At 41.7% G+C, this 14,947-nt stretch overlaps 1 protein-coding gene across 1 annotated transcript; it reads right to left on the bottom strand.

Moving 5' to 3' along the window:
* Positions 1-4,587: 4,587 nt before the first annotated feature.
* COMMD2 (COMM domain containing 2) lies at positions 4,588-12,710 on the bottom strand (the record flags this gene model as incomplete). Its single annotated transcript, XM_080696182.1, has 5 exons — positions 4,588-4,785; positions 10,736-10,909; positions 11,401-11,483; positions 12,487-12,564; positions 12,644-12,710. 5 exons carry the CDS (start codon positions 12,708-12,710, stop codon positions 4,588-4,590), a joined length of 600 nt encoding a protein of 199 aa, XP_080552308.1.
* Positions 12,711-14,947: the final 2,237 nt, after the last annotated feature.

The raw sequence follows: 14,947 nt of genomic DNA, 5'->3' as shown, positions 1-14,947 counted from the left end.
ATGATTTCGGAGGTTTGTGCCTTCTCTGGGTTCTTCCCTTGGGTCACTATGGCTTCAATTAAGGTGCTCTGGATCTCGAGTCTGTATTATCTCAGACCCTACTACTCCTTTACTGGGTTGTATCACAGAGTCACCGACCCAGGGAGTCGATAGAGGCTGCTTTAAACTATGGGGGGTGCCAGGTTGTACGCTCTCCTATGGTGTGATATCTCTGCCACCACCACTCCCTCACTGGGTCAAGTCCCAGGAGGCACAATACTGGGATTTCTCCTCTGTGGCCCGCAATTTGACTCACTGTTCTTGAGTACGTAGATGTAGCTGTACTGGACTCGGTGAATTCACTGCTGCTGCCGCCGCCGTTGGCAATATGGCGCCTCTGCCACGCCCTCGGCCATGAGGCTGGCGTATTTTTTCTTCTCTGGTTTTGATTTCCACTCTGAATCCCTGCAGCGTGTGCTGAGCTCAGCCACTGGGAGCTTTAAATGCTGTCTGCGCCGAAAGATCCCGCCTGGCTGTTCCGCATCGGCTCACCTCGGCTTGCTGTAGCCGTCCGCTGAGTTCGCCGCTGCCACCGGCAGTATGGCGCTGCTGCCGCGTCCTCGGGCGCGTGTATCTCCTCTGTGGCCCTGAGCTCTGTTCTCAGTCCGCTTTCTCTCTGGAGCCTGGTGGTTTTTTTGTTTTTCTGGTGATGGTGTTTTCTGGCTATGAAAGGCGCTCTTTTTGTGGTAATGGAGATTGGTTGTTAGCGGGACTCTTAAGCCCCGCTTTTCTCGGTCCAACAAATATTTTCTCAACAGCTCAGTTTTTTGAAGTACTATGTCTTTATCATTCCAAGAATTAAAATTTTGTGTGAAAGTATCATACTAAATATATATTTGAATCCATATATATATATATATATATATATATATATATATGATGGGGGGATAGAATTCAAGGGCATTCTACCTCTGAGCTACACCCCCAGCCCCTATTTTTATTCTTTATTTTGAAACAGGGTCTCATTGAGTAGTAGCTGAGGCTGTCCACAAACCTCGATCCTCCTGTCTCAGCCTCCCAAATGCTGGGATTACAAACATGTGCCACCATGCCCGGCGGAATCCCCTGATATTTTCTCTTCTTCTTTTAGACTTTTATTCTTTCTAAATATTATGGAAGTTATCCATACTCTGCAGACATTAAAATCACTCAGAAAATTAATGTTTTCTCCCAGTTTTCTTTTTTTGTCCATCTTGGGAAAAAATGAGCATACTCATAATCTACAAAATTTGGCAAAAACTTAAGATATTGATAGAGGTAAAGGCTTATCAATCACCCCGGGTCTAGAAACCTGGGTCATACTGAAGAGAACAGTGACTGCATCTGCAGAAAATTATGTTCATTTATTTACATGCTAAAAATATAAAATGTGGAGAAAACAAAGGAGGTGAAGGAGTCCATGAAGACGAGGAAGGTTTGAACAAGAAATGGAAGGCGCTCCTTTGAAAGCCTGTACTCAAAGGTCAGCCTCAGATTCTAAATTGGGAGCAGTTTTAATCTTGCCCTAACTCATAAAGAAGACAGGACATCACAGAAATAAGGGTGCAAAAGGTGGCCAGGGGAGTTTGATTCAAATAGTTTAGGCATGCTTTTCTGTTTTGATAGAGGGTGAGAACAGTGGCTAAGAGGTGAAAGACAGGTTGTTCTGAAGGACACAGGGGTATTATTTCAGACCTGGCAGGGTCAGTCCTGTTTATCTTCTATTAAATGTGGACAAATAAGAAGCCTCACAGAGCTATTTTATCACATATGCTCGGCAGGCATCACTCTGTTCCCTGTGCTGGGGACTGAAACCAAGGGCCTTGCAAACTCTCAACAGGTGCTCACCACTGCGCTACATCCCCAGCCCAACATAGCGCTTTAAAACCCAATGATAAAGCGGGCATGGTGGCACACAGTTGTAATCCCAGCATTTGGGAGGCTGAGATTGGAGGATTGCACAGGTTCGAAGCCAGCCTCCGCTACTCAGTGAGGCCCTTTGCAACTCAGTGAGACCCGGTTTCAAAATAAAAGAGTAAAAAATAGGGCTGGGGTGTAGCTCAGAGGTAGAATGCCCCTGGGTTTCATCCCTAGTACAACAATAACAAAAAAAGACATATGCTACCAATTCATGTAATCCATTGTTTCCTTTTGTCAGATCATTAATAAGAATTGCAGTAATTGTCACTACAACTAAAAATCTACTTCTAAGCCAGGCGTGATGGCGCACACTTGTAATCTCAGCGCTTGGGAGGCTGAGACAGGAGGATTGCACAGGTTCAAAGCCAGCCTCAGCTACTTAGTGAAGCTCTCAGCAACTTAGTGAGACCCTGTTTCCAAATAAAGTATAAAATAGGTCTGGGAGTGTAGCTCAGAGGTAGAAAGCCCCTGGGTTACACACACACACACACACACACACACACACACACACACACACACAATCTACTTCTGATTTTAGTTTGCTAATATATAATGAGAGTTTACTTTTAGCTAAAGATCATATATTTATAGGAAAAGGGTGGCCCAGTGCCTGTAGGGGCCAAGGACGACATATTCAAGTGTGCTTTTGTGCCCCTAGCCTCTGTGGCCTGGCAAGCCCTCTGGCTCCCATGACATCACTCTGACCTAAAAATCTGATTCGTAAGATGCCAAGTGTTGGGAGAGCTGCTAGTGCAGCTTAAGAGTTTGATGGTTCTGAATGCCTTTCCATGTTGTTCTCCGTGGGCATAAAAACCTCAGGATGAGGCTTTGGACACACAGGTAAGACTGAGCCCCCATTTCCACCTTTCCACATCACTGTGACTCTGCCCTGTTCTCATGCTGATCTGAAAAATTCACACCTGCATCTTTGGTTACCCACTTAAAAATCATTTGTAAGGAAAAAGGGATATCTGCCTGTATTGTAATAAAGATGGATGAGTCTTTTACAGTTTATTCAAACAAGACTATAAAAAGTGATTATAATTCATATCCAGATAATCAAGAACAGATATGCTGCTCTTGTATTCATTATACATGTAAATGAGAGTGTTGTCTTACTTGCTTTGGGTAAAGAAAAAAAGTTAGTCCTTAATAAAAACACAATATATGGTCACACAAACTTGAGTACTCTTAAAGCCAAATAACCATGTGCACAAGTCAAATTTAAGCAATATGGTAAATACTACAAAGAAAAACACAAAAATTGCCTTAACAATATAAATTATTATAAAAATCATACTTGAAATTACTCTGTGGCTCTTACTATTATGAGTTTTTTTTTTTTTTGTGTGTGTGTGTGTGGTACTGGGGATGGAACCCAGGGGCATTCTACCTCCAAGCTATACCCCCAGCCCTATTTTTTATTCTTTATTTTGAAACAGGGTCTCACTATGTTGTAGAGGGCCTCACTAAGTAGCTGAGGCTGGCTGCGAACCGCGATCCTCCTGTCTCAGCCTGCCAAATGCTGGGATTACAAGTGTGTACCATCACGCCTGGCTGTGGGGTGCTTTTAAAGGTAAAAAATACAGCCAAGCGTAGCGGTGCACCCTTGTAATCCCAGCATTCGGGAGGCTGAGAGGATCACGGTTCGAGGATAGCCTCATCTACTTAGTAAGGCTCTCCACAACTTAGTGAGAACCTGTTTCAAAATAAAGAATAAAAAATAGGGCAGGGGGTGTAGAAACCTCCGGGTCAAATGCCCCCGGTTTTCGTTCCCAGACCTGAAAAAAAAAAAAAAAAAAGTAAAAATTACCGAGCAGTCTAGAAATATTCTGAATGGTAACAGTTTAACACCATAAATTTTATTTTCAAATTTTGATCAATAAAGAGGAAAATAATTAAACTAAAGAGATGAAAAAGTACCAAAACAGAGTAATCATTCATATATACAGAAGATATAAACAGTATAGATTCATTACTAGTTGATTTCGTCCTATTTACATACTTAAAACAGAAAATACAATTCAATCTGTCCAGAAGCTGACCATATTTAGCACCAGAAAAGGAACGTTAGCTTCTGATCATGACCTCAATATCCTAGAATAAGAATAGAAGTTTCATGGAATCTATTTAGTACTATAGGTTAATAAAATATTAATTTTTGGTTCTGGGGATTGAACCAGGGGCATTCTGCCTCTGAGCTATACCCCAGCCTTATTTTATTTTTTATTTTTATTTTTTTATGATCTCGAAGATTGAAGCCAGGGGCATTCCACCTCTGAGCTACACTCCCCGCCCTATTTTATTCTTATTTGGAAACAAGGTCTTGCTAGGTTGATGAGAGTCTCACAACTTGCTGAGGCTATCTGTGAACCCATGATCATCCTGTCTCAGCCTTCAAAGTACTGGGATTACAGGCATGCTCCATCATGCTTGGCCTTACTTTTTATTCTGAAACAGAGTTTGCTAAATTGCTGAGGGTCTTGCTAAGTTGCTGAAGCTGGCCTTGAGCCTCCAGTACTCTTGTCTCAGGCTTCCAAGTACTAGAATTACAGGTGTGTACCACCACGCCCAGCTGATAAAAATTAAATTTGAACAGCAATTCCAGTATAGCTTCATTTCCCAAATTCGAAGGGCTTAAAACTGCTGCTACTTGATGTTGCGGACTACTCTCCTGCAGTGGCTGGTTTTCATCTCCTCCAACGCTTGTTCCAGTTGCTCAACTAAGTGAAGCAGGGTGGCTGGGTCCGTCTGCAGAGCTTTGGTGGTGTGCTCTCCATTCTGATTAAGGTGCAGCTTTAAAGTCACTGCTGGTTTAATCTGTTGCCTGAGACTTCTGCTTGCAAGCTTGATTTTTACATGGAACAAGAGCACAATAGTTATCTAATAAGCATACGGAATATATAATATTTACAATTATCTTACACTGTACAGAAAACTCAAATTCAAGATTGAATCAAAGACTTCAAAATGAAAAGGAAACTTTGAAACCTCTGAGCTACATACTGAGCCCTTTTTTATTTTATATTTTTATTTTGAAACAGGGTCTTACTAAGTTGCTGAGGCTAGCCTTGAACTTGCAATCCTCCTGTCTCAGCCCCCCAAGTACTGGGATTACAAGCATGTGCCACCATGCCCAGCTTGAAAAGAATGCTTAAACATCACATAAAATGAGCAAACCATAAAGATAAAATGGATAAATTTAACTATCTACAGATGGTGAAAACACATGCCATTAAACTGGGAAAACATATTTTGCAACATGTATATAACCCCCCCTAAAAACAGATGAGTATTCAGAATATATGAGAAACTCCTCTGATGTATTAAGAACCACTCCCCTCCCTCCACCGGGTGTGGTGGCGTACACCTGGAATCATAGTGCTTGGGAGGCTGAGACAAGAGAATGGCAGGTTTCAGACCAGCCTCAGCAACTTAGTGAGACCCCATTTCAAAATAAACATAAAACAGGGCTGGTAGTGTAGCTCAGAGGCGGAATGCCCCTGGGTTCAATCCCTAGTACCACAAAAGGGGGAAAAAAAAAAACCCAAACCCTCCAAACCCAAGAGAAAAATGCACTGATGATCTGAATAAGATTTCACAAAAGATAAATGGATAAACATAGAAAAATATGTAAATATGTTCAGTTTTATACATTAGGAAAGTGACCCACAAGACTCTCATGAGATACTTTTTTACACTTATCAGATTAGCAAAAACTAAAGACCTATCCACATCAGGCACAGCAAGAGACGACAATGTTCAAATTCTTGCCAACAGCCGGGGAACATAATGAGATAATCAATTTAGAAAATAGTACACATCGCCGGGCGTGGTGGGCACGCTTGTAATCCCCGTGCTTGGGAGGCGGAGACAGGAGGATCGCACAGGTTCAAAGCCAGCCGCGCTGGCTTAGGAGACCCTGTTTCCAAATAAAAATGTATAATAATAGGTCTGGGAGTATAGCCCGGAGGTAGAAGGGTTTCCAGGAACCCCAGTACCACCAAAAAGAAAAAAAAAAAAAGTACACATCTTCGGCATCTCTACTCCTAAGTGTACACCTTAAACTCATACCCATATACATTTATTCAGAACAGTATTTGATTTCAAGAGCCTAAAATTAGAACCATCGCAAATATTCATTAACAATAAAAATTGAGAATACTTATATATAATAAATTGCTTACTAAATGGTAGTGAAGAGAAATGAAATAGAGCAACATGAATTATCACGGATGAACTAAAAAGAAAATTTTATATCAAAAAAGCAAGTCACAAGCTGGTGTGGTGGCGCACACTTGTAATCCCAGCACTTAGGGTACTAAGACAGGAGGATTGCAAATTCAAGGACAGACTCAGCAAGTAGTGAGAGTTTCATTAATGGAGTGAGACCCTGATTCAAAATAAAAATAAAATAGGGATAGGGGTGTAGCGTGTAGCTCAGAGGTAGAATGCCCTGGGTTCAAAAAAAAAAAAAAAAAAAAAAGCAAGTCACAGAATATGTACAAATTTAAACAATATACAATTTAAGAGACAGTATATGTAAAAAAAAAAAAAAGCTAAAGAGTAACAGAAGATTCAGGAAAATGATTCCTTCTATGTGGCTGGGGAAGGAGAGTTGAGATTAGGGAGGACACAGGTGATTCGAAGGTACTGGTTAAGTTTGGTGGTGGAAATACTCTTATTCGCTTTATTATTATTATTATTATTATTATTATTATTATTATTATTATTATTACTTTGTGTGTAGTACTAGAGATTGAATTCAGAGGCATTCTACCTTCAAGCTACACCCCCAGCCTGATTTTATTTCTTATGTGGAAACAGGTCTCACTAGGTTGATGAAAGTCTCACTACTTGCTGAGGCTGTTTTCGAACCTGCAAGATCCTCCAGTCTCAGCCTCTCAAGTACTGGGATTACAGGTGTGTGCCACCACACCTGGCTATTATTCTTTAGACAGGGCTTTTGCTTTTTTTTCGGGGGGGGGGGTACTGGAGATTGAATCAGTGGTATTGTACCTACAAGATCTACCCCCAGCCCTATTTTATTTTGAAACAGGATCTCAGTTTTGAAGGGCCTCGATATGTTGCTGAGGCTGGCCTTGAACCTGTGATTTTCCTGTCTTAGCCCACAAAGTACTGGGATTACAGGTGAGTATCACCATGACCACCTACTACTGAAATATTTTTAAAAGGAAAAATCTGCCGGGTGTGGTGGCACACACTTGTAATCCCAGTGCTTGGGAGGCTGAGACAGGATGATCGTACAGGTTCGAAGCCAGCCTCAGCTACTTACTGAGGCCCTCAGCAACTTACCAAGACCCTGTTTCCAGTATCACAAAATAAATGAATAAATAAATAAATAAATATATAAACAATGACTAACTTGAAGGTAATGGCATTCAATTCTAGCACCATGGTGTTCTGTAAAGAATATTTTCTTTTCTTTTCCTTCCTTCCTTCCCTCCTTCCTTCCTTCCTTCCTTTTCTCTCTCCCTCTCTCTTTCTTTGCAGAAGTGGGGATTAAAACCAGGGTATCCTACCTCTGAGATATGTCCACAGCCCTGTTTATTTTTGAAACAGGGTCTCACTAAGTTGTAGACAGTCTCACTAAATAGCTGAGGCTGGCTGCAAACCTGTAATCCTCCTGTCTCAGCCTCCCAAGTACTGGGATTACAAGCATGTGCCACTACACTGGGCTGACTATTTTCCATTAAATGAAACAAGGACCACCTTGAAATAATAGTTGATTCAAGGGACAGAAACTGTTCAAGATGAGCCTGAAACATCTTGGTTTATTTATTTATTGTAGTGCTGGGGACTGAACCCAGGGTCTCACACTTGCAAGGTAAGTGCTCTATCACTGAGCCACATTCCCAGACTCTGAAACATTTTGTTATACAAGAAGTTACCAGAAATTATTAGTCACATAAAAAAAAAAAAGAAAAGAAAAAAGAAAGCCAGCTGGGCATTGTGGCACAGGCAGTAAATCTCAATAATTGAGAGGCTGAGAAAAGAGGATCGCAAGTTTTGTTTTGTTTTTGTGGTACTGGATGTGGAACCCAGGGGCTTTCTACCTCCAGGCTATACTCCCAGACCTATTTTATATTTTATTTGGAAACAGGTTCTCACTAAGTTCCTGAGAACCTCACTATGTAGCTGAAGCTGGCTTTGAACCTGTGTGATCCTCCTGTCTCAGCCTCCCAAGTGTAGGCTTACAAGCGTGCGCCATCATGCCCGGCTGTTTTGCAAGTTTAATATGAGCCTTAGCAACTTGGCGAGAACATTTCCCTCCCAGGTATCCATCCATCCATCCATCCATTATTTTTGTGACACTGGGGGTTGAACTCAAGAGCAATCTACCTCCGAGCTACACCTCCAGCCCTATTTTTTTTTTTTATTCTTTATTTTGAAATTGGGTCTCACTGAGTTGCAAAGGGCCTCATTAAGTAGTTGAGGCTGTCCACGAACCACAATTCTCCTGTCTCAGCCTCTCAAATACTGGGATTACAAGCGTGCACTATCACGCCCAGCTTTTAATGTTTTGTTTTGAAACAGTATCTTATTAGGTCATTGAGAGTCTTGCTGTGTTGCTGAGGCTGCCCTTGAGCCTGTGATCCTCCTGTCTCAGTCTCCCAAGTACTGGAATTACAAATGTGCGTCACCACTCCTGGCTAAAATGTCACTCTTTTTGTTAAAGCTTTTCTGAATCATACCAGAATACACAAAACTACATTTACTGTAATTTCTTTCAAATACAGTTGTCACCTTCATTTATGGAATCATATACTCTTTTTCTCCTTCTGAACCTTATTTTATTTATTTATTTATTTATTTATTTATTTATTTATTTATTTATTTTGCAGTACTGGGGATGGAACCCAGATGCATTCTACCTCCGAGGTACAACCCCAGCCCTATTTTTTTATCCTTTATTTTGAAACAGGGTCTCACTGGGTTGCAAAGGGCCTCACTAAGTAGTAGCTGAGGCTGTCCACGAACCCGGATTCTTCTGTGTCAGCCTCCCAAATGCTGGGATTACAAGTGTGCGCCACCACGCCTGACTCAGAACCTTAAACTGGTCACAGTGGTGCATGCCTGTAATCCCAGTACTTGGAAGGCTGAGACAAGAGAGTAGGTTTGAGGCCAGCCTCAGTAATGTAGTAAGACTGAGCAATGTAGCAAGACCCTGTTTGAAAATAAAAACGGGGGTGGGGGGGCGCTGAGGGATAGTTTGAAAGTAGAATGCCTCTGGGTTCAAGTCCCAGTATTACAAAAACAAAAAACACCCACCCCAAAAAACTTTTTTTGTGTGTGGTAGTGGGGATTGAACCCAGGAGCATTCTACCTCCAAGATACACCCCCAGCCCTATTTTTTTTTTTATTCTTTATTTTGAAACAGGGTCTCATTAAATTGCAGAGGGCCTCACTAAGTAGCTGAGGATGGCCATGAATTTGCAATCCTCTTGTCTCAGCCTCCCAGCTACTGGGATTACAAGGATGTGCCATCATGCTCAGGCCAAACCTTATTTAATACCTATCTTTAATTACTGGTTACTTTGAGAACTCCTAGTACTCCTAACCATCCAATAAACATCTATTAACTTATCGTTTTTTTGGGGGGGACTGGGGATAGAACCCAGGGGCATTTCAATCTCTGAGCTATAATTCTCAGATCTACTTTATTTTTTATTTAGAAACAAGGACTTTATAAGTTGCTGAGAGCCTCAGTAAGTTGTTGAGGCTGGTCAGGCGTGGGCTACTATCCCCAGCTCAATTAATTTATCTTTAACTGCTTTGTAAAGGGCTACATATAATGGTCTGAGAATTTCCTTTATATTTATTTGTTTAGTTATTTTTTGAGATGGGGGTCTCACTATGTTCTCAGGCTGGTCTTCAACTCCTGGGCTCAAGTGATCCCCTTGCTTTAGTCTCCCAAGTAGGTAGTACTACAAGTATGCATCGCTGTACCTGGCTTTTCCTTTCACTTATTTATATGGCTTCAAAAATAAACAAAGTTGGGCATGGTGGCGCACACCTGTAATCCCAGAACTTGGGAGGCTGAGACAGGAGGATCGCACAGGTTCGAGGCCAGCCTCAGCTACTTATTGAGGCTCTCAGCAATTTAGTGAGACCCTGTTTCCAAATAAAATACAAAATAGGTCTGGGAGTGTAGCCCAGAGGTTGAAAGCCTCTGGGTTCCATCCCCAGCATCACATACACACATAAACAAACAAACAAACAAAAAAATGAAAGTTTCACAAAAACAATGCTATGCTAAAGCCAGATACAATAGAGAATTTACTAAACCATTCCATATATAGAAAGTGAAAAAAAAAAAGCATGTAAAACCTATGTGTTAGAAGTCAGGACGCTGGTCGTCTTAGGAGAGGAGGGAAGCAACAATAACTGTAGGAGGCAAGAAGGATGCTTCTGGAATACTAGTGATGCCGTGTCACTTCATGGGTGTTTTTACCCTGTGATAATTCATTAAGCTGTATACAGACTTATACGCTTTCCTATATATTTTATTTACAGATAAATTTTCTAAAAATCTTGTGCCACTTAAAAATCTGCATAACCAAAGCAACTGATATATTAAAAAGTTTAAAAACATGAATCCAAATTCAATACATTAAACATAAAAGAAAATGAACGACTTTTGAAATGTACATTAAAAAAGCCAAAGTTTTAAGCCAGAGCGTGGTTAACGTGGTAAAGAACATATTAAGTAGGACATAAACCTTAAATAACTCTTGTATTCTATGTCAGGTTAAAAACATATTAAGAGACGTACCTGTACATCTAGTCGCCATTCAAGGCTGTGGTAACTGGGAAGGTCAGGTGCCAGTTCACCCAGAATAGTTCTGATTTCCTTTCTGTTGTCCAGATAAAGCTGAAGCAATAATTTGTTCAATTCTTCCGAGAATCCCAAGACCAAAACAGAGTCTTGGAAATCCAGTTCAGAAATCTAAAAGTGAATGGAGTTTAACAGAACATTATTTATTTTGTCTAGTAAATGCTAAAATACTAGTTATATACAAAAGATGTATTTGATATCCCCAATTCATTTCTGTCTATAACTCTTTTTAAAGACAACCACTGCTTACTCTTCTAAAAGCTGAGTTAGTGTTATATAAAAACATTTTCTAAAAGAATACAAATAATTAAAATGCTCAGTTTTATCTTTTATTCTCCATGAAGCCAGATACTACTGATATGCAAACAAAATAAATAATTTCATTCTTTCTTCTCATTGACTATGTATACTATGGCAGAAATTTTGACAACATAAAGAATTAAGAGACAATTTAATTTGTACTAGTAAGAGGTATTCAAATCAGAGGACGTTAGAAACATTGTTTAGGTATGTCTTCACAAAACTATAAACCATTCATAACTTTAAAATACACAGGTATTAAAGGACCCAGGTAATACAAAACAGTCTATAGAAGCTCTTACCATGAGCTTTGAGCTCTCTGTAAGGAGATAGGTTAGTCCTTCCACACCATGCTGGACTGTGTCACTACTCACATTGAGTTTTCCTAAGAAAGAAAAGGATAAATGAACAAATAAATTCTTGTTTGGTATTCTACTTTCATCCCTTCTCTTTCATGCCTGGCAGAAGAGGAACTCAAAAAAGACTGATTTAATCCCAGAGGGGAACCAAAACTTTAACAAAGCAGCTGTCTGGACAGCCAATATTAACCACAGACACTTGGATATTTACAGGTCAGCTCTTTGACAGTCTCTGGTATAGTGTGTTGGCTGGTTGGTTGGTTAGTACTGGGGATTTAACCCAGGGGTGTTCTACCTCTCTCCCAGATCTGTTTTATTTTTATTTCAAAACAGGGTCTCATCTTCTCATCTTCCTGTCTCAGCCTCTCAGCCTCCGAAGTATTGAGATTAGAGGTGTGCACCACCATGCCTAGCCTGGTATACGGTATTTATTAAGAATCATAGTACTTTGCCCCCCACCATACTGGGGATGGAACCCAGGGGCATTCTATCTCCGAGCTACACCTCCCAACCCTTTTCTTTCTTTCTTTTTTTTTTTTGAAACAGTGTCTCACTGAGTTGCAAAGGGCCGATCCTCTTGTCTCAGTCCCCAGATGCTGGGATTACAAGCGTGCTCCACCACGTCTTGCTATCATAGTACTTTTTTTTTTTTTTTTTTTTTTTGGTGGTACTGGGGTTTCTGGAAACCTTTCTACCTCCGGGCTACACTTCCAGACCTATTTTCTTTGGAAACAGGGTCTCTTAAACCAGTGGAGGCTGGCTTCGAACCTGCGCGATCCTCCTGTCTCTGCCTCCCAAGCGCGGGGATTACAAGCGTGCGCCACCACGCCCGGCTATCACAGTACTTTTGAAAAGCCGGTAATATTATATTCATTTTAAACATGAAGAAATGACTTCATAGAAGCTTTAAAACGCTCTCAGCTTCCTATGAGGACAAGGCCCCACGACATCAAAGACGCTTTTCCTCTCTCGGAAGAAAGCGGCGCCCACACTCCCCGCAGCTCGCAGAGCCGGGCTTCCCCTTCTTACTGGCGGCGCCTTCGTAGATCTTCGGGTTCGAGCCTCGCCTCAGGAACTCCACCGCGATCCGCCCGAACTCCGCCACCACTGCAAGGAAGTCGGAGGCCGTGAGCGCCGGGCGCCCCTGCCGCCTCCCCAGCCCCGATCACGTCCCTTTACCCCCTACCCGCGCTGTCCACTCGCGGCAGGAAGGCCAGGTGCTCCTTATGCTCCTCCGACAGGTCCAGCAGCATCTTGAATGAGCGGCGGATTTCACCCAACAGTGCCGAGCTCGCCCGCACCACTTCCGGCGCCCGCGTCCAGCACAAAAAGGCTCCGGCGCCCGCAGCATCCCAAGCTTTGGGTTCCGGCCTAGCACTGTCTAACCAGCGAGCGCCCCCCGGAGCGCATTCTCGGGGCCAAAGCTTTCTGTTCTTAAATCATCTTGCAGACTTTTGAGTGCCTGCTGGGTGCAGGCTCTAGTGGAAAAAGGAAAGTGTTTAAAATTTGACACGCCCTCTCATGGAGCATTTACTACCAATAGCTAACATTTATTAAGCACTGGGTCAGGATTGTTTTTGGATTTATTAACTCATTTGCAGTATTAAAAATCTTATCAGCGAGGCCCTTTATTATTGCCTTTTTTTTTTTTTTTGGTGGTGGTGGTACTGGGGATGGAACCCAGGAGGATTCTACCTTTGGGCTACCCCCCCCCAGCCGCATTTTTATTTGAAATAGGGTCTTACTAAGTTGCAGAGGGTCTCACAAGTAGCTGGGAGGCTGTTCACGAACCCGAGATCTTCCTGTCTCAGCCTCTTAAGTACTGGGATTACAAGTGTGTGCCACTATGCCCGGCCTATTTCTTTTATGGAAATAACTTAGTAAGTACATGAAAGATGTAAGGAAATTTATCTTTACAAAGTAACTTAATGAAAGATTCAGGCCAACATAAACTTTAACCAAAGTTAAAAATGGTATACCCATCTTATGGAATATTATGACTATTAATGCAGATCTGTATTTACTGACATAAAAAGGTGACCATTCATATTTAAAATAGCATATGATTCTAAACTTATTTATATAAAATTATATCATATCGTATGTGTTACCTTCAAATAGATTCTGTGTGTGTGTGGGGGGGGTACTGGGGATAGTACCCAGAACATTTTAGCTCCAAGCTACACCCCCAGCCCCATTTTTATTCTTTTATTTGACTCAGGGTCTCAGTAAGTTGAGACTGATGCTGAGGCTGGCAGTGAACCAGCAATCCTCCTGTCTCAGCCTCTATTATTGCATTTATTTATTCATTCATTCATTCATTCATTCATTCATTTATACTGGGGATTGAACCTAGAGGTATAGCTAAACCCCCCAGCCCTATTTTTTATTCTTTATTTTGAAACAGAGTCTCACTAAGTTGCAGAGGGCTTCACTAAGTAGTTGAGGCTGGCTGAGATCCCAGATCCTCCTGTCTCAGCCTCCCAAGTACTGGAATTACAAGTGTGTGCCACCATGCCTGGCTTTTATTGCCTTTAGAAAGAAGATAACAGAGATAAATCAAGCAATGGAGACTTTTACAGAGTTTTCATAGAGATTTTGTACATCTTATTTGTCTCATTTAATGTGTTCGGTAATCACGGCCTTCTTTTTACTACTGAAGAAACAAAGCTCTAAAGCTATGTGACAAACGCAGTGACAGTGCTGGAGATGGTCCGTCCAGCCTCTTCACGGCTACACATGCCCTGCTGGAAGCTGGACAAGGCGTTTTCAACAAGTCTGTTTATTTGTTTGCTTGTGTGGTGCTGTGATAAACCCCAAGCTAACCAAGCGCTCTATGGGTGAGCTACATCCCCAGCCCCTGTAACAAGTCGTAGGAATGATTCTAAATTATAGTGATGATAACAATAGCAGATACTTGTAGGGTTCAGAGCGATGCCTCTTTTTTTTGTTGTTGTTGTTTGTGAGAATGTGGACACTTTGATCCCTTTTATTTTCTTTTATTGGTGCACTGTAGTCATACATCTTAATGGGGTACAAGTGATGAGTGCACACCCCCCCACTCTCCTTCTCATGTTTGGCTTAGTGACTGACTTTGATATGTTTGTGAATGTACATCATATACTTTCCCTTTCCAAATTTCTCTTCTCACCAGCGGGTGTTCAAATACAAGAGACAATAGAATGCTAACTGATAGGAATAGACTTCAAGTCTCTCTCCCTTGTAGAGGAGGGAATGGTGGTAGAGAATAGGAGGGTGAGGAAGGATGATAGAGACACAAACAAGAGAAAGGAGAGAGAGAGAAGAGGAGGAGGAGACGAGGAAGAAGAAAAAGAAGTAGAAGGAGAAAAAGGAGAAGGAAGAGGAGGAGGAAGAGGAGGAGAAGGGGTAGGAGAAGGAGGAAGAGAGGGAAGACTTCACATCTGTCTTTCATATCTAGGGGTGCTGGGATTGAACCCAGGGTGTCCTGGGTGCTAGGCAAGCACTGTAC

Source organism: Muscardinus avellanarius (genome assembly GCF_963383645.1).
Source record: "Muscardinus avellanarius genome assembly, chromosome: 5".
Classification (NCBI taxonomy): Eukaryota; Metazoa; Chordata; class Mammalia; order Rodentia; family Gliridae; genus Muscardinus; species Muscardinus avellanarius.
This window is presented reverse-complemented; position numbering and strand designations above follow the sequence as displayed.